Source organism: Macaca nemestrina, chromosome 1 (genome assembly GCF_043159975.1).
Source record: "Macaca nemestrina isolate mMacNem1 chromosome 1, mMacNem.hap1, whole genome shotgun sequence".
Lineage (NCBI taxonomy): Eukaryota > Metazoa > Chordata > Mammalia > Primates > Cercopithecidae > Macaca > Macaca nemestrina.
In genome coordinates, this window is record NC_092125.1 from 69,083,375 (window position 1) to 69,106,339 (window position 22,965).

A 22,965-nucleotide genomic window follows, 5' to 3' on the forward strand; every position below is an offset into this window, starting at 1 on the left:
CCCTTAGTCCTAGGCTCCAAGAGATAGTCCCAAAATAGACCTAACCATTTCTATTTCTAGTGAATTCAAGGAAGCTCCCAGTTTGAGGTAACGAGGTTGGAAGTAGGATGGGGCAGGAATGAGGTAAATGAAGAGGTTTAGAAAAACTGTACCCACTGTGTACTTTCATCTGTGTCAACAGCAGCCCCTGAATTGGGTACAGCAGACCCAGAAGGGAGGGTCTCCTCTCCCCTGATGCAGTTTCTTCTACAACTAACAGGGATAAGGGGCTCCTGTGACAACCTGGTTTCAGAGTCAAAGATTTTAACACTGCTCTCCTTTCCCAAGTGAGAGGCTTCAAGGCCCAGCAGCAGTCTGTGAGTGCACAGCCAGCCACCCTGGAACCTGCCTTTACCTCTGAGGCCCAAAATCTGGCTGAGGGAAGAGGGAAAATCTCTCCTTCAAAGCCCCTTGAGCTTCTGGAAAACAATTCTGCAGCTCAGAATCAAATCCCAGACCTGTTCAGGAAGAGGAAAGTGAGAGACAGAGTGGGGAAAGGGAGATGAAAAGGCAGAAGGTGAGATGGCCATGCTTGGGGATCAGAGCAGGTTAAGTGTGGTGATTCCTAGGTAGGAAGAAAAGGGCCAAACGAATAGGAGGAGGATGGAGAGAAGGTGGGTGAGGAATAATACACAGGTGGGTTTACCCTGGATCAAGCAGCCTGGGGCCTTGCAGCAAAGTCCTAGAGCCCCGAATAAGAAAAACAAATGCATAGTGATTTCAGGAGAGTGAATATCTAAGCACTTGGGCCTCCAAACCTCAGGCATTCAGAGGACACAGGGGAGTCTTCCCTTTTCCAAATACCACATCTCACAGGCAGTGCTAAGAGCTGGCCTCACTAAGGATGCTGGGCTACATGTGGGCAGCTCAGAAGAGTGGAGGGGCCCCAGGAAGACCAGGATGAACAGACTCCAAGGAAACATCAAATGCCAGTAAGTGAACCAACGAGGGGAGGGAAAAGGAGAGGGCACCCACCGCCACCCGCAACCCTCTCACCAGGAGCAGCTGGTTCCCAACTCTGCAGAGCAGACAAAACCAACATGTGCCAATAGCTGAGGAGTGATTCTCAGGCTCTGATCAAATGTTTCTTTAGTAAAATAATTCCATCAAGACACAGCATTTTTTCACTTTCAGCCCAGAGGAACTCAAGCAAAGGACACTGCAGTAAAAAGAGAACCAATTAAGATGCTGCTCTGCTGTTGACCATGGTCTCTATTTGCATGAGCAGATGTGGCCAAAAACACCATCTGGTGACCCCTGGGCCCTTAAACCTCTGTGCACATGGTGGCGGTGGGAGGAAGATGGCTCTGTTTTGAGGCTAAAAGGGAAGTCTTGGCTTCGGGAGATGAGCCCATTCATCATTGCTGCCAGGCAGCCCGTCTGTTTCCCACTGTTGCTGCCCAGCCACCCACAGACCCGCCATATGGCTGAAAGTGGTGGTTTCAGGCATTGCTAAAATGCTGTATCTACCTGCCCTGTTGGGAAGGAAGCCTGTGGTGAAGTGGGCCCTCCACAGTACAGCAGTACACTCTGTCCCTAACCCCAGGCAGCGACACTGCCAAGAGCTATCCACCTACTTTCTTAAGACTTCTGGAATCCCTCCCGTTCTCTCCATTCCCACTACCACTGCCTTCACTCAGACAATCATCATTTCTCCACTAAAATAATACAAAAACTTCCTGTCATGTCTACCTTTCATCTTGCTCCTCTTCAATCCAATCTCTAATAATTTCTACTCCTTGATTAAAGTCCTGGATACCTCCTCCTACCTTCAGGAGAAAGTATAACCTCTTTAGCACATAGATCTCTTCAAAAGCAGCCCCTACTTTCTACTTTTGCTTTGATTGTAGCTAGTTGCTCTCTTCCCCTGCATTTCAGCTATGTGAATGCATTTCATTCTCTTCCAATGAACTGGGTCCTCTGGTCTGCCTCCATGCCCTGCCATCTCTCTTTTTTTTTTTTCATCTGGCTAACTTAGGTCACAGTAAATGTCCATTGTTCCTTAACTCCAAAGCCTAGTTTAGGTCACTTCTACCCACTTCTTCCTTTGGAAGTCCATACTTAACTACAACCACAGGATTTCTCATGCTGTATCAAATTATCTATGTACTTGTCTGTCCCCTCTTAGATTGCTGCCTCTGGAAGTTTTGTTTTATTTATCTCAGTATCTATCAGCCCTAAATTTTGTTAAATGAATGGATAAAATATACTTGTCAAAGACAGGCAGTAAATTAGCGACCTCTCTGGCAGGACTTGGGAAAGGCTCATCATGGCCTCTTAATGTCATTAAAAGTATTCCTACCAGTCACTCTAAGCATGGATGGTGAATATACCATGTATTTCATTACATTAACAAATAGCAAAAATTTTTTCATGGATATATAGGCTCAGGGTAAAAAATTGTCTATTTGCTGCCAAGAAATACCTACGATGTACCCGGTACAGAACAGGCATTCATAATAAACAGAAAAAATGAAATATCATAATCGAAAGATTAAGATCCTGTTCACTTTCCCATTGGAATAAGGGTTGACATCTCAAGTCACCTCTCAACATTTTCTCCACTAAAGTCCTCTCTGGAAAGTCCTGGACCAATAGTGTAGAGCAGATCTCAAATTTACTACCAACTCTCTGCCTCTCAGGAAGGGAGAGATGAAGGTTACTTTTCCCATCTTCAGGTGATAAAACAGAGGCATAGAAAAGCAAAATTGCTCCTTGGGGACACAAACAGAATTGGCCCCACTCCAGATGCTTGTTCTCTCCTTTCCCATCCTCGCCCCTAAGAGACAGCATAGCCAAGCCAAGGACACCTAATCTTGGAGAACAGTGAGCTGCAGTGGGCATAGAAAGGGCTATTGTATCTTAGTAGTTCTCCTGTTCTGCAGTCTCTTTATGTACCTGACCAGGAAACATAAGCCTCTAAGGAATGGTGGAATGTCAGCAGGCAATGCAATATAATGCCAAATACTTTTCTCACTAATAAGCGTAATTAAGGTCATTAAGTTATGAGTGTGAGAACATTCAACTGGAGGATATTTAAATAATGAGATAACTGCTTTACAAAAAGCCTGATTAAAAGAAGAAAGCAGCAGCTAAGTGAATCTGCAAAGTGGTAAGCATATCAGAAGCCTCCACACCGTGTAGAAGAATATCCTTCTTGGACTCTGTCCCCACTGACCCAAGAGCCTTCCCCCATGCTTCCCCACCCCCACCACTCCAGGGCCTCCATCTCTAGTGGACTAGCAGTTGGAGAGGAGAGTTGATGTACTCAATGGAAGGTGCGGAGAAATTCTTTCTGAGGCAGTATTATTTAATTTATTCCAAAGGCCAGTGATACAAATAAATGAATAATGCCTGCCATTTCATAATGAAAGGGGCAGGCTCAGGACCCCAGGCTGCGTGGAGACTGGCCACCTTCATGCACTTCATGGCTCTCTGAACCAATTTTGGAAGCGGGACTGTGGTTAGACAACTTCTAGACAGTGTTCACTAGGCAACACCCACATCTCTGTCTAGGGTAGGAACAGAAAGGAAGAGGAAGAGGAAAGGAATAATAATAAAAGCAGTAACTCCAGCAGTTATTTATTCAGCACTTACTATCTGCCAGGCGCCATGCCAGGGATTTCACCACCATTACATCTAAGCCTGTCAATCACTCTGCCAATGAAATAGAGCCATCACCTCCTCCATTTTACAGATGAGGAAACTGAAGTTCAGAAAAGAACACCTAGCTTTGGGAACTTTTCAAAGCCCCCTAGAGAGTGAGTAACTAAGGGGATGTGAGGGGGAGACAGGAGACCACCTCCACTGCTACGTTCATCAGAAGGTTTACCCAGTCTTGACCTCCCTCATGACTCCCCAAACCATTAGCTCCTTAAGGAGGCAGAAGCAGAGGCAAAGTAGCAGCATGAGAGGAAGAAGAGCCATCCCTAAAAGGTGACTGTAGGGATCTGGACATAGGACAGGTCTTCGCTACACACAGAGTTGGTACCCGCAGTTGCAACTTATGAATCTCCCAGTTCCTCCACTTCCTAGCTGATTTTAGGCAAATGACTTATCACCTTTCTGGGCCTGTTTTCTTACCTGTAAAATGCGAATAATAGTCCCATCTCACAGGGCTTTGAGGATTAAATTAGTCAATATGAGTTAAGAGTAGTCCATAGTAAGTGTCTAATAAATTTTAGCTCTTAATATCATCAACATTGTCATTATCCTGACTGTTCCAAATATAAAAGCAAGGCATCCTGGTACTGTCAAGTACCAGGGACTTGGGGTTAAATCTCCTCCCTTAGTCTGATCAGGATCCAAACGGTCAATGTAGACACCTTCCCAAGTCAAGCACTGGTTCCATAGAGTGAGTTAGTCACCCTTCAGTTCCTGACATGTAGCCCGGAGTCCAGTGAACTGAGACTATTGCCAACAATAAATCGTTCACATTGACAGCTTAGAGCAAGAGAGTTCTGTGTGAGCATCATGTCTTTCATCTCAGGGGAAAAAAAAAGTTGTAAAACTGGCCTACCCTCTCTGTGTTCCCAGTGGGGTTCACAAAAGGGCAGCTGTGGGGCACTGAGGGAGCACTTCAGAAGACTCAAATGTAAGCTCTGTTTCTTCCTCTCAGTAACTGTGTCATGTCTGGAAAATTGATCAACTTTTCTGTGCCTCACTTCTTCAACTGTGTCACAATGATGATTAAGTGGCATAATGTATGTAAAACACTGTTTGCTCAAAGCAGTGTATCAATATAGAGAACTAGAATTAATATTTTCATTCTCCCTAAATCAAATCCACTTAGGCCAGTGTAAAGCCCTTACTCCTCTCAAACCAAACCTCACCTACATACTCCTACTTCCTCTTCTAGCTTGGTTTCAGGATCTCAAGGGAGCAGCTGATGGAGGGGGCAAGGGGCGTGACACAAGCCGTCAGGTCTGAACTCCCAGAAGTAAAAGTCATGGGTTCTATTTTCAGCAGGGCTGGCTGTAGAAAGGTCAGTATGTGACCTCATGTGAGTCTTCTCCCTGCCTCAAGCCTCAGGCTCAGCTTATAAGCCTGGGGATAAGAAACAGCCAGGTCTCTAGGGCCCAGATGACTGTGAAAAGCAGGTCAGTAACTTCATATGGAGCAAGCAGCAGCCATGTCTGGCTGCCAGGGAATGGTGGCAGACACAGTGCTGAGGAAGGGATGGCAAGATGCTGCCGGGGCAGATATCACAGTTCGACACCACATGACTCCTCCCAGACTCAGCTAATATCCTCTAACTCTCAGGATCAAGTACTGGAGAGAAGTGCTTATTGTCATTCCACACAGTGACCGTCTTGGTTCCAGCTTTCAGCAGTATCCCAGAAAAATGGATTTCTATAACTACTTCTTATGCCTTCTTGACCACACAGGAATGAGACATCCAGTGGGTGAAGTTTTAAAAACAGTATGTCCAAATAGCCTGTCCCTAAAAAAGTCGGGGTTTTGTGAGCTACGTGTGTCACTGACAATTCAGTGTTTTTTCTCACATTCACTCGGATTCTCTCACTGACAGATTTGAGAAGCTCCCCCTGCACGTTTCTGAAGTGAGTGGGAGAAGAAGAGTGGCTCTAGAGCAGGTACTGCTTTTACCTGATACGATGTGAAGACATAATTACATGGGCAGAACACTCTCACACTGATGCCATGCTGATCAAATTTATGGCTAGCTGGAGGCTAGGGAGGTAATAACCAAGTGAGTAGATTAAAGACCAAGGTCCTTAAGAAATGACACCAAAAGCACAAGCAACAAAAGAGAAAAAATAGAAAAATCAGAATTCATCAAAATGTTAAACTTCTGGCATCAAAGGACACCATCAAAAAAGTGAAAAGGCACTTTCACTTTCTTGCAAATTATGTATCTGACAGATAATCAACCATAAATTTAAAATTGTAACTTGGTTAAAGCGATATCCAACCACATGGATGCAAAAAGGCTGAAACTTTTTTATATGAGAGTTCCCAGGAATCACTCAGATAAGAGTGGTAAATGGGAACTCAGGACCATTTCCCAGGGTTATATCTCCAAGTAGTCAGGGTCCAATGGCTCTTCTTAAGTGCCAAGGAATTGTACCCAGTGGGGAAGGACTCACTCTACTGGGAATCACGAAGTTTGGTCCAAAATGCCGATTGCCAAAGCAAAAGATGGTAGAAATGTGATTTCTCCATATGTAGATGTTTGCCAAGAACAAGCTTTGTCTAGGAACATTGGTATAGGGTGCAATTCTGCACGAGGAGAAGGAAAGGGAGAATGCAGCCCCACCCAGTGTCTTCTGGCCCAAGCTCAAATCAGGGTCTATGAAAAAGGACTGGAAAGAAAAAAAAAAAAAAAAGGCAAGCTGAATGGAAAAAGCATTCTATTATTGGCAGTATGACGTGATCCTGTTCTGTCCTAATGCCAGGGCTGAGCACAGGTGGAGGAGGACATTTCCCCCACATTGGAGCAAACTACAGAGCGTCTGCATGTGACTGTGGGTGACACAGAAGAAGTAACATCAGCACTTTGATGGAGAAAAATATCCATCCCGTTGGGGTTGGGGGTTCACATAGCAATTGAGAAACGATGTGGTATGCATCAGTAGTGGCCAGGGAAGGAGAGCAGATGCTACCAGGTGGAAGAACAAGCAGCTATGGTCACCCAGAGTTACCATGAGATATTACTCTTACCCCTTAAGCCATAAGTTGGGTTCTAATGGTCTTTCTGGTAAGCAACAGAAAAAGAAACTGTTTTGTTCCTGCTACTGTGACTCTTTTCCATGTCTATGTTTCCACATTGGTGTAGCCAAGGAAAATGGGGAGACACATTTGGATAAACATCAAGTCATAGAATTTGGTGCAATAAAAAGCCAACCGCAAAGGCACAGGATGGTAGAGGCATGGTTCTTAGTACAACCGAGGAAATGAGTGTGAGGTTCTTCCTAATGTTAACCTCTGTGTCATCACTGGAGTGCTGGTTAATTACCACAGAAAATGAATGGCTAATTATCCATCTGTTCTCACATCATTTCTAAGTGGCTGACACATAGTAGGGTTTTGATAAATATTTGTGGAGGGGAGAGAGAAAGAGAAGCAAAGATGGAAGGCTTAAATCATACTTTCAACAATGTGTTCAGAAAGTCTTTTGCTCAGAAATCCTGCTTCCCTTTCACTTGTTAAGGTGCTGGATTCCATCCAAGGCTGCCAGCACCTGCATGGGAGCACAGCTCAGTATAATTAAACACCTGACCTTCCCAGGAGGGATGGAATCAAAATGACAGCCAGGGGAGAACCTGTGGCTTCTGCCTGTGCCCCGCCTCTCTGCTTGCAAGACTGGGCCAGATGGGTAGTCCCCAACAGCCCCGATCACTTTATGTTTTCACTGCAGGGGTGCCGTTAGTCTGTTCTCTGTTAATTTGAACATTTGAGCCAGGCTTCATAGGGACTTCTTAGAGTTTACTATAGTTTCCCCAATGGGTGCATTGAAACTCCCTCACACCAAACCCAGGGATCTTTAAGAAGGGGGCCCAGCCCTCATTTATGTGATCAGGAGGAGGGACAGCCTACGCCCACCCCTGCTCTGGCTCAGCCACCCCCATTCCTGCCCAGACCAGTTCTGTTTCCCATCTCCTTCTGCAAAGGAGGAACAAAGGATCATCCTCTGCCCAGGGTCGGCTTTTGCAAGCAGGGCACCTGCAGCTCTGCAGAACCCACTGGTCATTTTTCACATATTAGATTTTGTTTTAAAGCCTCTGCTCTTTTTGTTCTTCCTACCAAGACCTCTCTCCTTGCCAAGCTTTCTTGCAGTGATGGTGGGTTTTTATCACCACGTAACTGTGATTCAGAGCCAGACCTCTAGCTGATGAGAGCTGAAATTATTCTCTCCTATGCATGCAAAGAGCACAATGGGGAAAAGTGAAAATGGAAACATTTTGTGAGTCTGCAAAATCACTGTCAGGTGAGAATTTATGGAGTTGGCTCTAACAGTTTCTCATTCTGCAGTATCCTCATCGGAAGATTTTCTTCTTGATATTTAGTTGTACAAACAAACCCTTATCAAGCTCTTCTTATACAAAGCATTGGGCTGTCCCTATTCTCTGTTACCAGATTTGCATATAACACCTTCTCCCTCCTTTACACACTCATCCAACACCTACCAAAGCCCCTGGTGGAATTGTTGAACCATTCAACCACATTAATGAACAAACAACACACACAAAGGGTAGTTAAAGAAAGGCATTAACATCAACTAGCAGGCCATCTGTGGCCGGACTGAACACTAAGCAGAAACAAAGGTTCTGAAAGGGAAGAATCTTTACCTTCATTTATGCCATTTAATTTGCATCGTTTCCATTTTCAGAAGAAGCAGTCCCAGGACTTAAGTACCTTGCTGACTATTAAGTAGTGCAGCCAAGATCCATACCCATGCTTGTCTCTTTTGATCCCAGGGACTTTCTATGCTATATAATTTCAAAAATGGAAGTTTTTCTCCTGACCTAATGGCAGCTGCACATGCAGCTTGACTGGTTTCATTGGCAGTGGATATGACTTTCACAAATCATCCTTGTTGTCTAGTTAGCCTCCTTTCTGAGTAGCATCAATTCAAAGGGGGCCTGTCCAGAGAAAGGGGCAGTCTTTGATGCCAACAAGCTGACCACTATCATGGGCTGTAGCATCTTCTGTCTAAACAAACTGAGTTATATAACCCAGAAATCCCTGGTGGAGTCCTCCAAGTAAAAAATCAAGTCTGCATCTCAGTGACTTTTCTAAACTGAAGACTACGGGATTGAGATCTGGATGTTAAAAAAATTTCATCAAATTGGACTTACTGCAAAATATTGCAATCCCGGGCTTTTGACACATGGAAAACAGTCAGAAGTGGTCATCAAGCACCAAAAAAAATTTCATCAAATTGGCCTTACTGCAAAATGTTGCAATCCCCGTCTTTTGACACATGGTAAACAGTCAGAGGTGGTCATCAAGCACTAGCCTACTGTGAAAAGGAGTCTGAGGGGCTGACAAGCCAGAAGACACAAAACAGGTGCTCAGTCCCTTTCTGATCAGCGCATCTTTCTTTCTGCCCACTATTTGGCAGCAAGGGGTTGCGGCTGTTTCTTCTGCAGCATTCAGCTCCCAGGTTCCTGCATCAGTGTCCTGCTCATTGCTGTCAGTGACTGGGGTGGCAGCACAGACAGGTGGAAAGACAATGAGATTGGGAGACAGAGATCTGGGTTTGCATTGTGCCTGCACCATTCACAAGAAGGTTGACCAAGGGAAAGAGAATTGACCTCCCTAAGCCTTAGTTTCCTCACCTATAAAACTAGGATAATAACACCTGTGACATAAGTGTTGGGACAGGTGAATAAAGAATGTGTGTAATGTGCTCTGCACACAGTATATGTTCAATCATTCATCATTATTAATACTGCTATTACTTACCTATCATTGTAAGTGATGCAAATCCTAACCATTATTCACCGGTCAAGTAAAATCTCTCCTCTTTTATGCCACATTCACGTCCATATTACACAAAAGATCACCATCTTCCTAGAAATCTGAAAGCTTATTCCATGAACACTTAGTGCTTTCCAGCTGCACATGGTTTTCCTACTTGCATTTGTGTAGATTGTAAGTTAACTGTGGAGAAAATATCATATTTTCTCTCTCTTCCTCCATTCATTCTATATTTATTGAGCCCACTGTGGACCATGGATTGGCTCACACAGCCCCTGACCTAAGCAGCTTGAAGTCTGGTTGTGAAAACATCAGCACACAGATGCAACATGATAAATCTTAGAAAAGCCTTAGGTGCCTGGCTCATGGCTCTTCCCAAATAAATGGGGTATACACTGCCTGACCCCTCCTTGACCTCCTCACTGGGAAGACACCCTGCACATGTGCCCATAACAAGCTGTCCTTTCCTTAGTGGAGACTCATCTCATTGACTCATCTGGCTCCCCTACCAGACTCCAAGCAACGGGAGGGCAGAGCTTGTCGGCCGCATTAACTGCTTCATCCTCAGTATGGCACACAGTGCTTGGCACATGACGCACTCAGCTGAGCCCAGAGGTACTCAGCTACACTGTTGATTAATTGAGGTTCTGGAGAACTGCAGGTAAATATAACATTTGTTTTCTCAAGGACCATACTTACTGATGTATTTTTAGAAACTATTTCCTGGTGGGCTTTCCTCCTCCCACCAATTTTAAAGAAGGAAAGGAAAATTCTTTTCTCCTCTGTGTGATTTCTCTATAGCTGCCTGTAGTTGTCAGTCTAGCAGTTGAGAGCCACAATAAATGCTTGCCAAAAAGCAGCTGAAGAAGTGTGAAATGTGATTAATCAAGTTCCTCTGCTTAAAGTAGAATAGAGACTTTCACCACTCTTTGCCCACCTTCACCCCTCCTGCTCAAGCTTCAAGGACACCCTACAAAGGAATCAGCCTCTGCAATCTACTGACATAACTGTGGCCTGTGGCTACCAGTACCAACTGCTGTCATGGAGATCTACAAGAGCAAGCATAGCACTAGTTGGGAGTCATGAGTCGGCTCTGTTTCTAACTAGCTGGGTGACCTTTGACAAATTACTCCACAGATTCTTTATCCATAACATGGGGAGAACATTACTTGCCCTATGGAGTATTGTGAGTTTCAAAGGAGACAACAGACATAGAAGCAAAATATTACTAGAAACAAAGGATTGGATTTTAGCAACATCTCCATATTATAATTGACATTTGAATTAAAATTATATTTTTAAAAAGGAAAGGAATTTTTCAAATAATGTGGGTACCTATAAGATCAGAACAATGACCCTTATCGGTTGGCATTCCATCATCAAAGCTTCTGAACATCTAAAACTTGTTGTAAATTCCTCTGCCCAGTGCAGTAATCCAACTATGAACAAGGATGATGCCCTCCCACAATACACACAAGATATTTTGTCACCGTAATTATAGTTCAAAATAATAGAGATATCTTCCACCCCTCTCCTGCAATCTCTCCACTGCCCTCTTTCTCTCCCTGATTCTTTACCCTGCATCCCCCGACCACACACACATCACAAAGAACATTTTCTCCTGCCAAATCCCAAAATAATCAAGGAAAGCAACAAGACAAAGGGAATGACTTTGTCAGATGAAACTGAAGTCAAAACCCAGTCCAGCCACCTCTCAAACTGTGACCTTAAGTAAGTTATTTCATGTCTCTGAACTCAGTTTTCTGATCTGCAAAACAGGGATAAGAAAGCCTATTTATAAGAGTTACTGGGTAGTGAAAACTTCCCAGCATGACCTGGCATGTCTTGGGCACTCAGTGCATGACTATTTGTAGTCTTTTCTCCCCTTCTCCACGGGGATCACTCCTGCTGCTCCTGTTACCATGTCCTGTCCAGTGAAGATCCTGCCAGTCAAGCCTGAACAGTGAAGCCTGGGAGGACTTCCCAACCACACAAAATGACTTTCTACTTAAGGGCTTACCATAACTTGCTCCGCACTCAGGCCAATTTTTTTTTTAAGAAGCTTTGTATCTAAGGAACCTCACATCCAGATATACTTATATTTAATGACCTGTACTTTAAACACTGTAATGTACCTGATATTTTATGCAAGTTCAATTCTATTAAAGTAGAGCATACCCAAAGGACTAACAAATAGTTGAGAAACACCATCCTTTGTTGGGTCCTATAATTGTGCTGCAAGAGAAGAAACAGAGGGGCAAAGAGAGAGTTATCATTGTTTAAACACTCTGCATGGAAGCACTAGGCTAGGTATTTTGGTACTTCACATCATTTTGTTTTTGCATCCCCATTTGGTACCTCCATTTTCAGTTAAGGAACCTGCTGAAGGTCAAAGCATTAATCATGGGCAGAGGTGGGCCTGAAAGCCAGAACTGACTGGTTTCAAAATGTAGGCTCTTTCCCACATTACAGCAGCCTAGGAACAAAAGAGAAGAGAAAGAACAAGACGACCCACAAGTCCCACCCTCAGGAAGCTTAGAGCCTCACCAGAGCTGGACCAAATAGCAGGCAAAAAAGATAGCCATGATGTCACAAGAATGTTCACAGAGCAGTGTAAAGTGAATCCAAGTGAATAAACCCAAAATAAGGTCCATCAGTCTAAGGGCATGAAATGACAAAGGGTTATGAACAGGGTGGGAGTAACCAGAGTTTTCTGGAGGAGGAGAGAAAGTGATGTGGAAGACAGAAAATAGTCTAAGGTTGTCCAAAATGGGGGCACCCAACTGAAATGCATAGTAGTAGGCAGAACTTTTTTGGGGAAAAAAAAACAACAGGTTATAGAGAAAAAATCAAGCTGATTGCTGGCTAGAAAAGAACTCTAACGATAAATTGGAAATGAAAGGCTATTTCTCCTATAACATTCTGAACACTGCCCCATTCCCAAAATAAATATAAACCAAAAATGAAATTAAACAGCATTCTCATGCTCCTGAGAAGGGAGTAGCAATTACTACTTTCTTCTTTTTTCTAATTACAAAAAAGAAAAAGTTAACTAGGAAGAGCAAGAAACAAACACTGTTATTAACAACAATAAATCATGACATCTGAATGTTAAATTTCAAATTTTTCCAAAACGTTGTTATATATTATTATCTCATTTAATTTTCACTTCGGCCAAGTGAGATTGTCAGGAGAGCCTCTTACCTCTAATTCACAAAAATAGAGGGTACAGCCCAAAGCACAGAGCAGATCTAAGATTTGAATCAAAGTCTCTCAACTAGAAATATAAGGACAAAGCTCCAACAAGCTCTTCCTGCTGTGGAGGACTAATGTTTCCTAGTATCAATTGACAGAATAGGACTATGAGGAGAAGGAGGAAAGTTGAGGCTGACACTACTGGTCATCCCCCCATATCAATTTTCCTTGTCTATATTATTGTATTTCAACTCAGGCACATGACCACTCAGAATAAATACTGTATTTCTATATTTCCCAGCTTCCCTTCCCAGTGTGGCTAGGTTACCAAGTTCCAGCCAATGTGATGCGAACAAAAGTGACAGACAACTTCCTAGTCTTGTTCTCAAAAGTAAGGAGTATGACCAGCTTTCCCCTTCCTTTTATTTCTACTTTCTGGAATAAGAACATATGGCTGGGAAAAAAAAAAAAAAAAAGCCATATGGGATCCCAATATGAAAGTCATGTGTTGAATATAGCAGAGAAACCTGGGTCTCTGATGACTGCAGAGTAGCCAGGCCAACCCTAAACTTTTAGAAAATTTTGTTCATGCCACTTTGGGTCTCTGTCCAACAGCAGAACCCATATCCTACTTTTTTAAAAGTGTTGCCAATAGCACTGAAACACTGAAGAAGCCTTCCAAAATATCAGGGTCTTCTCAACTGCTCTGATTCAAGAAGTCAGTAAACATTTACTAAGAGTCCATCATGTGTCAGAAGTCTCCTAAGAATATCATTACAGCCTCCTGGCAGTTGTGACCCACATGGTTTTAGAAAAATCAGTATGTTGGTACAGAATGTGAAAAGGGATACACAGCAGAAGTGAAACGGAAAGAAACAAGAAATCTTTAAATAAGGTCACGAAGGAGGCAGGGGAAAATCCCATATTTGAATGCAAGTGACAATCCAAGCTGAAGTGAGGCCACAAGGGATACTGCTGGGCTACAAGTGGGTGAGGTAATGGGGTCAAGTGTTCGGCAGTGCACGTAAGTAGTGTCTCTTCCTCCCAGGCAAGAAGGCAATAGAAGGAAACACTAGGGTGGGCCCAGTTGCTGTCTGGGAGTTTCCAGGCCTGAGGGAGAGGTTACCTAAAGCATTGATCCGGATGGTATCTGGCCCAGTAGAACTAGAAGCAGAGAGGAGAACTGGACCAAGGAAATGCTTACGAGAGTCCCTTTAGCTGACACTCAGCTAGAGTTTTAAGGACCTGAAGTGGGAGGAGAACTGGGAAGAGAAATGAATTCAAAGAGACAGGTGTTGTGCAGTGCTGAGGTAGGAGACCAAATATTAGGCTTGGGGGTGGAGAGTGTCTGGAGTAGGAGTACATTGTCTAGACCCCCTACCATTAGCAGACAGAAAGGAAATAGATGTGGCTGACTTAAAATGACAGAATGACAGCAATGACATTATGAGAAGAGAATCAGAAAAGTGCAAAGCCCATATTTAGAAAATGGAAACTATCTCTTTGCCATCAAATTATCCCTGGAGAGCTCCCCCAAACAGGGTCAGGTCCCTAACCTGAGACCTCCCACATAAAAGGACTCTTCCCCTGACAATTCTTCTTCCTTTGAGGGATTCCTCAAAGGCCAGGGAAAGGATCAGCCACAGTGAAGACTCCATCTCTAGGTCTTTGTTGCTGGCTGCTGGGCTGACAGGGTCTGTCTCTGTCCTTCCTATCCACCTCCACCACCCATACTGTCAGCTCCTTAAGAGCACCAACTATGGTGTTAAGTCACCAAATCCTTAGCACTTAGCCTGGCATCTGTTGGCACGTGGGGAGACACTCAGTATGTGCCTGTTGAATGGGGGACATTCTCTGCTAGATGTCACACAGAGGGCTGGCATGGCCTTGTGCTTCTCTTGGTATTACCAATGCATAGGAGAGACTATATTAGAGAAAATGAGTCCACTCACCATACCTTATAGTCAGCCCCTGCCAGGGACTACCACAGATCTACACAGGGAAGGCAGGGAAACCAGGGCAGAAGCTGGCTTGCCCCAATCCAGGCCAAGACCCCAGAATGGAAATTAGACATAAAACCAGGCACTTGGAGACACTGTAGATCACCTAAATCCACAGCTAATCACAAAAGCTCATTTTAGTCAACAGTTTTCACCCTTCTTAAAGCAATTTCTTCTCAGAACTGAAAAAAGGTAGGCTAGCTTGAAAATATTTAGTTTTCCTGCTGCATGTCATCCTCTGGGGAATTAGCCAAGTTGTAATGAGATGTTCAGAGCAGACAGGGGAGGTAATAGAAAGCTCGGATAATCTATATTATGGCTAATACACTGCAACAAGATAGCCAAGAAACACTATTACTAAGGCATATAAAATTCAGTGCAAAGAGGAGAAAATCATTAACATACCCAGCACTCCAAAAACCCACTGGCTTTTTGTCTCTTTCTACCCCTTAAGGAGTGCTAGGCCTGACTACCAGAGTGACCTGGTAGTCAGGGAGGGAGACAGCACTGAGCATTTGATGTAAGTACAGGCTGTGGTCAATGCTCCCCATTCCTAGAGATCCCAAATCTGATGTCAGTCTAATCCCACGAGCTGTACAGGAAGGAGGTCAGTGTATACATGTGTATACACAGGCAAAAAAAGGTAAAAGAGAACCCTGTAAATCTAGTAAGACATCAGCAGTTGTCCTGAACAAACACTGTTTGGAGTATAAATTTACAAGGATAATTACCAACGCATTACACCAAGTGCAGTAACTTTCTTGTTAGCACAATTTGGCAGATGTGTGTCACATGGAAAGTGGAACAGCTGAAACTGTGACAGGTTGCTGAAAAATGGCTGGTTTCCTAAGCACCCAGTCCCCTGAGTCTGTACCATAATCTTGTTCTTAAAATGACAACAACAAACAAGCAAAGAAAAAGTTTCCACTGCAGAAACTGCTGGCTTGCTAAAATCTATGAAGTGAATTTTCAGTGCCTAAGTGTGGAGAGACTGTTGGGGTCTGTGTCATTAGACCACACTACCACAGGAGAGAGATCTGGATCTGAATCCTGTCTCTCCTGTCTACCAGTCCCAGGTTCTTGGGAAAGTGAGTTAACTTCTGTGAGCCTCCATTTCCTTATAAAATGGAGATAATAATCTCTAACATATACCGTTGTCATGAGCAGAAAAAATTGTGTGTATTTTGTACAGTGTCTGGCAAATAATAAGTGTTCAAGGAAATGGTGTTAAGTAGACTTGCTTAACTAAACATCATCCTTGGCTGCATAATGCAGAGGTGACTACCCATGTATTTTACCTTTTTAAAAAAAGAAGTGGGCTGGGCGTGGTGGCTCACACCTGTAATTCCAGCACTTTGGGAGGCCGAGGAAGGTGGATCACCTGAGGTCAAGAGTTCGAGACCAGTCTGGCCAACATGGTGAAACCCCATCTCTACTAAAAATACAAAAATTAGCCAGGTGTTATGGCACGGGCCTATAAGCCCAGCTACTTGGGAGGCTAAGGCAGGAGAATCACTTGAACCCAAGAGGCAGAGGTTGCAGTGAGCCTATCATACCATTGCACTGCAGCCTGGGCAACAGAGTGAGACTCTGTCTCAAAAAAAAGAGAGAGAGAGAGAAGAGAGAAGAAGAAGAAGGGAGAGAGATAAGAGAGAAGAGAAAGAGAAGAGAGACAGAGAGAGAAAGCGACAGAGAGAAAAAAAGAAAGAGAGAGAGATCACCTGACTCTCAGAAGGTGGGAAGAGAAAAGAGGCGGTAATAATTGAAGTTTTCCCTGGAGACTATACCCAAGAAATTGTGCTTTCCATAGATGAATCATTTTGGGAAAAACAAACAAACAAACAAACAAAACCCAACTGCTTATCCTTACTATATGCCACCATGCCACCAGAACTATTTTCTTCCAGGTAAGAAGTTGCAGGGAAATCTCATATTTGAAAGCCTTTTGCAAGTCCATAAAATGGGACCCATTTCCTAAATGACCACTCTTACCAAGTTTTCCGTAATGGATATAACAAGGTATTTCGATTGACAAAGTGGCTCATCTCTCCCTCCCTCTAAGAGAAGGAAATCAAATCATGTCCTAAGCACGGTGCATCTGGTTGTTTATTTTGTGAGCCCCAAGGCTTACAAAAATGCTGTAAGTAAGCACTGCCTAGGAAATACATGCAGTTAAGGCTGAAACAGTTCCAGAAGAGAAAAGATCTTAAATCCTTTTCTGTGACATGAGAAAGCACCTCAAATTCTAATTAAGATGAAGCAATTAGCCACCCACAGATCCTTAACACTGCTTCCCATGGCCAGGCAATCATCTCTATTAAAACCCATTTTAAAGTAAGGAACAAACCCAAAGCTCCATAGGCACATACTTCGCACAAATCAATTACCCCCTTAGACACATTCCTTAAATACTCTCAGGAAAACTCTGCCTGCAGAGAGGGCTTTTATGAAAGGACTCCATCAGACATGATGAGGCTGTTGCAAAAAAGGAGGTACCAAGCAGCAAATGTGACAATTTGAGGTAATAAAACCCACTCACAAAGCGGCATGCTGAATCTTTGGTCAGCTGGACAAAGCAAGGCGGGCTGAAGCCTCAGGTTTCCCTGGGCGGTATAACAATTTGTCAACTCCATCCTAAAGGAGTACATCAAGAGAAACAGTTTCTGCCTACTGAAACAAGAACCCAAGAGTTTTTACGTGTGCTCAGACCTGTCTAAACTGAAGTTGCACCAGAGGACTGTCTTCTCACATCTCAATTTGTCATTGAAGTGCCCACAGGGTGCACTTGGCAGTTTCACAATGAGTCCAATCCACTCAAACTTGTTTGCTTTCTCCATCCCAGTTAGGTCCCTTCCTACATAAGACTCCCTTTAATGAGGGGAATTCATTGTTGTCTGCAGCCACAAGTTGCTTGTACATTCAGCAATAGAACAGCTATACAACGGTCAGTAAGTCAATAAGATCTAAGTATCTTTCTGAAGAACTAAGGTTGTTTCTCAATCCAATGAAGTTACTCCAATAACCTATTACTTCTCAACTGAACAAGAGCCTTTCTTCCCTCTGTGTCTGTGGATTTTTTTTTGAGTTGGAAAATTTCCCATCAAGCAAGACATCAAAAATGTTGATCTAGACCAGCACTGTCCAGATGATTAAATTTAAATTTTTCCTAGGAGCTACTTTTAAAAGGAAAATGAAACAAATTAATTCTAAGAGAATATTTTGCTTAACCGATACATCCCAGAAATATTACCATTTCAATATACAATCAATATAAAACATAATTAATGAGATGTTTTGCATTCATTTTTCATACATTCTTTTTCTCATACTATATTAGACTATGCTGATCTAGAGCTATGTTCAAATTGACATGTAGCAAGATGGATATAGTTAATAATACAGTAATGCCTACAGGAAATTTGCTGGGAGAGCAGATTTCAAGTGCTTTCACCAAAAAAAAAGTAATGATGTAAAGGAATGGATATGTTAATTTGCTTCACTGTCATAATCATTTCACTATATCAAAACATCTCATTGCATACCTTAAATATATACAATTTTTATTAAAAAGAAAAAAATTGACATGAAAAGACTTCCATAACTCACTGTTCTATGAATAGTTTACCAAAGTGTGTATGCAGTAAGGTCTCATTTTAAGTTTATAAAAATCTATATGTATTCAGATATGCAAAGAAAATAGTCTATAAGGGAAGACACCAACAGTATTAGTAGTTATCTCTGAGAGGTAGAATTATGGATAGTCTTTACTTTCTAATTTGCACTCTTTTGTATTTTCTAAATTTTTTTGCGGTAAGCATATACTGCTTTAATTATCAAAGTAACTATAAGCCTAGTCTTTAAAAAAATCTCTCCCTTGTTTTAAGTTATTAGTCCCCTGATCCTGCTGGCACTATAGTCATTGCCCTATTTCCAGCTAACAGAAGAGATGGCCAAACAGCATGACCTTACCACCCCACCCAGCACTGTCATACTTACAGCCAATCATCATGATGGCCACTGCAAAGATCTTCTCAATATCTGTGGATGGGGCGATGTTCCCAAAGCCCACACTGGTGAGGCTGGTCATTGTGAAATACAACGAGGAGATGTAGACAGAATTCTTGCTGGGACCACCTTCCCACTTCCCTGAGCCAGACCCATTAAACTGGTAAGGGGTGCCAATGTCCATCGCTAGTTGGTACAGCCAGCTGTTGTTGCGGATTGTCTTGGTGTCCTCGTCAAAGATCTCATAGTCCCCAATGCTGTACCAGATGCAGGCCATCCAGTGTGCAGCCAGCCCAAACACACACACCAGCAGGACCAGCACAGCAGCTCCATATTCAATGTAGTGGTCCAGCTTACGGGCCACTCGCCCAAGACGGAGCAGCCGGACAACTTTTAGAGAGCTGAACAGGCTGCTGATGCCCTGGGAGAAGAGGAACACAGCGTCAGGGCCAAAGAACCAAAGATACTACTCTCGTCCCCTCCGCCCCACTTGGGCCATTATTTTAAGCATAGTATATTTCCATGAGATGCAATATTATGCAACCCTTAAAAAAAGTAAAATTAGAATTTTATTCCAAGATGTATGAAATGAAAATTCCCGTTAGCATTTTCTACTTCCATTAAAAAGCAAGTAAGCAAGCAGACAAAACAAATAGAATTAGAATTATATTGTACATAATAAACAAATATATGTGGGCATCTTTCCATATCATTACTTACTTTAAAAAATTTTAAGGGTTGTGTAATATTTCATCTCACAGAAATGAGATATTGCATAATATGAAAAAAGTTTAAGGGTTACATAACATTTATTTCATATTGCATAACATTTCATCCAAATTATATTGTGCATAAATATGCAAATATATATGTACTGAAAATGGTTGGGAAGTACACCAAAATATTAAGAGGTTATTGCTGCATTAGCAAGTTATGAAATTACAGGTAATTTTATATTTTGTATATATTTTTGTTATATTTACTTAATTTCTATAATATTATTTATAATTTAAAAAAATAAGTTTATAAATTTAAAAACAAATATAGTTTTTGAAAAGCTAAAAATAAAGAAATAGCTGAGAAGAATAAAGAACTGAGATTCTGTTTCCTCAGAAACATTATAAATTCTTAGAAGGCCATATCACTTCTGTCAGGCCAGGGATTATACAATCAGACACCACCTACTTAAATACAATCAGTCAAGGAATCTAAAAGCTAGAAGGAACCTTCCGATTTCACCTGGTCAAGCCTCTTCCCTTCTGGCTGGCATCCACTGATCACACCAAGCCAGGTCTATTCTCCAAATAGTAGTTTTCTAGGGAACAGCATTGTGGTAGTGAAGAAAACACTTGAGTACAAACCTGGAAAATGGGGTCTGAGACCAATATAAACCACTAACTTGCTGTGAATTTGGATAATTCAGCTACCTCTCGGTTCTCTTCTCTAGACAATGGGAGGTGGACTGAGGATCTCTAAGTCTTCTCCATACACTAACATACTCTTATTACCAAAGATAGCTGAAACATATTGCAGAAGCCATATCATTTAAAACCCCAAACCTAAGGGGTTCTAACGTGATTCCAAGATGTATGCAAGTGAAGTTTCTGTTAGCTTTTTTCTACCTCCATTACAAAGCAAATAAACAAGCAAACAAAACAGACATTTGAGTCAAGACTTTGTCCTCCCTTAAATAGCAAAAATGCAAGAAAGGATGATGTCCTTCACTAAGTAGATTGAATTACTTTTCATTATTTTAAACACTAACAGTTTCAATGTTACTGCTATTCTCTCTTGTCCACTGTCCCTTTAATGACAACACTCCAAGGGTCAAGTTATGTCACAGACAAAAGGAAAATGTACAAATGCTTTTTGATGAACCTATGCCAGAGATCCACCAAGAGGCTTTTCCTCTTCCTGGATACAGTTAAACTATATTTTGCAGCTTCTTCCATCTGGGTAGTTCCTGGGGACTAGTTCTTGCCAATGGAATGTGAGGTGAAATATGTCACTTCCAGGCCATGGCAGTTAGTAAGTGTGCTTTCTCTACATGCTTCTTCTCCCCTAGCACATCTTCCAGGTGAGTCTAGCATGACTGTGAGGCCACACATTGAAGGTGGACCCATAGCATGAAAAGAGCCTGGGTCCCGGAAGGACTATGTGGAACATCCCTTCCCCCAAAATCAGTTTGAATTGTATTGTGATGTAAATGAGAAAGAAACCTCTGAAATAAGCCACTGGAACTTTGGGGAACATTTGTTACAGCAGCTAGTATTTGCCTTCCCTGACAAATACAGAACCCCTCTGTCATGTGAACACGTAAACCATACGTAGCATAGCCTTGTCAATACAGACCATATATCAGGTTGCCACACAAATTATTTTTGTTGAGGTGAGGATGGAAGAGGTGAGATTTATTGCCCTTTAAAAAAAAACTGACAAGTTCGTAGCCATAAAATGTTCAACCATTCTTGTCCAACATACACCAACAAATGGCTAGATGCAAGAATAAGAATAGATTTTTGTAGGCCAAGGAACTACACCTCCAGGGTCAGTCTCATCCAAACCGTTTTTAACAAGCCTTACTTTTGGCATGCCCAATATTCCTCCTCTGGGTCTCTTTTTCCCCTATGTGTGTTTTTCTCAAAAACCCACTATGTAAAAAGGGCTGAGAAAATCCCTTATACTAAAGCACAAAAGACTAATGAGGGTAAATGGATATCCTCTCTTTATAGGCATTTACATTCTAACAGAGGAGAAAACCTTGGGAAACCAACTTCCAACAGTGGAATTAAAAGTACCCACAGCCTGCATGGAGGAGATATTTTGGGAGGCAAAGGAGTGTTTTTGATGACTCAGAAATCAAACACCACATAAGCAGCCACCTACTCTCCACCTCCTCATAAGGAGGTCCCTGAAATCATCTTTCAAACAGTTCTACTCTGAAGCAGAACTTACTGCCCAGGGCAAAACGGCCTTGTCATTTTTCCTTACTTGTATTCAGTTCAAAGCAACATTTATGTAGAACCCACTATGTACTCTTTGTGCTAATGCTATAGAGAAGAGATTAAACCGACAGTGTCTTTTTCTTCTTGTTCACTATTGTATCTCCAACACCTAGAATATGGAAGGTGCTCAATAGGGAGAAAATGAGGAAGAATCAAAAGCATAATAATAGTGAGAGATACAAGACATGATAACTGAAAATATATTTCTGCCTAATAATTGCAGAATTGGAGAGCTAAGAGGGAGCATAGAATTCACCTAGGCCAATTCCTCTGAGTTCAGCAATGTCCTCTAGACCACCTTTAAGAAATGGTCATCCAACCTCTCCTAGACCACTCCCACTCCTACTACCTCTGAAGAGCAGACTTCTGTGGCAGTCATTTATAGAGATAAACTGCCATTGGGGGTCCCATCATCTTTCTTATCTCCCTCTTACTTCGTCCTTTCTCCATCCTTCCTCTGTGGCCACCACAGTCCATGCAATTACTAGCCAAAGGCCATGCTATCCTCTAGCCATACACTCAAAGTGTTGCAAGCATCCCACATTGTGGAGGCACAATTGTACGACTGTGCCTGCTCGGACTGGTCCTTCAGCCCAGAATGCTCAGCATTCCTGTTTTGCATACTAGTGAGTCTTCAGGTTTGTCACCAACTCCAACCAAGTACCAACTCCTCCATGTGTCCATAAGTATTCTATATTCGTTATCACTTGAACACATTGCCTTGCATTAATTTCCTGTACCTATTTCCCCAACTACATCAGGAACTATACCTCTCTGAAGGCAATAGTCACTTTTTATTCATTTTAGAAGCCCCATGTATTCAGCATGTGTTGTGTTAAATAAGGTCCCCACAAAAATCTATGTCCTTCCTAGAACCTCAGAATGTGACCTCATTTGGAAAAAGGATCATTGCAGGTATAGTTAGCTAAGATGAGGTCATACTGAAATAGGGTAGATCTTTAATCCAGTATTACTGGTGTCCTTATAAGAAGAGAAGAGATGGATACAGAGGGAAAATAGTATGTAACAGATGCAGATACAAGGACTGGAGTGATGCAGATACAGATTGGAGGGAGGTATCTTCAAGTTAAGGAATGCCAAAAATTGCCATCATTACTAGAGGCTAAGAGAAAGGCATGCAATAGATTCTCCCCATGGCTCTGCCAACACCTTGATTTTAGACTTCTAGCCTCCAGAACTGTAAGAGAATAAATTTATGCAGTAACATGCTACAGCAGCCCTAGGGAATGAATATACCCATACAAGGTCTAGAGCCC

General features: G+C 42.4%; 1 protein-coding gene across 2 annotated transcripts in view; it reads right to left on the minus strand.

Annotated features, from left to right (window-relative positions):
* The window catches only part of LOC105484917 (potassium voltage-gated channel subfamily H member 1), a 455,126-nt gene that overhangs the window by 235,768 nt on the left and 196,393 nt on the right, over positions 1 to 22,965 (minus strand). For both annotated transcript variants that reach the window (XM_011747028.3, XM_011747026.3), the window contains exon 7: positions 18,675 to 19,104. In XM_011747028.3, the coding sequence (XP_011745330.1) occupies positions 18,675 to 19,104 (430 nt within the window). The remainder of the gene's footprint in view (positions 1 to 18,674; positions 19,105 to 22,965) is intronic.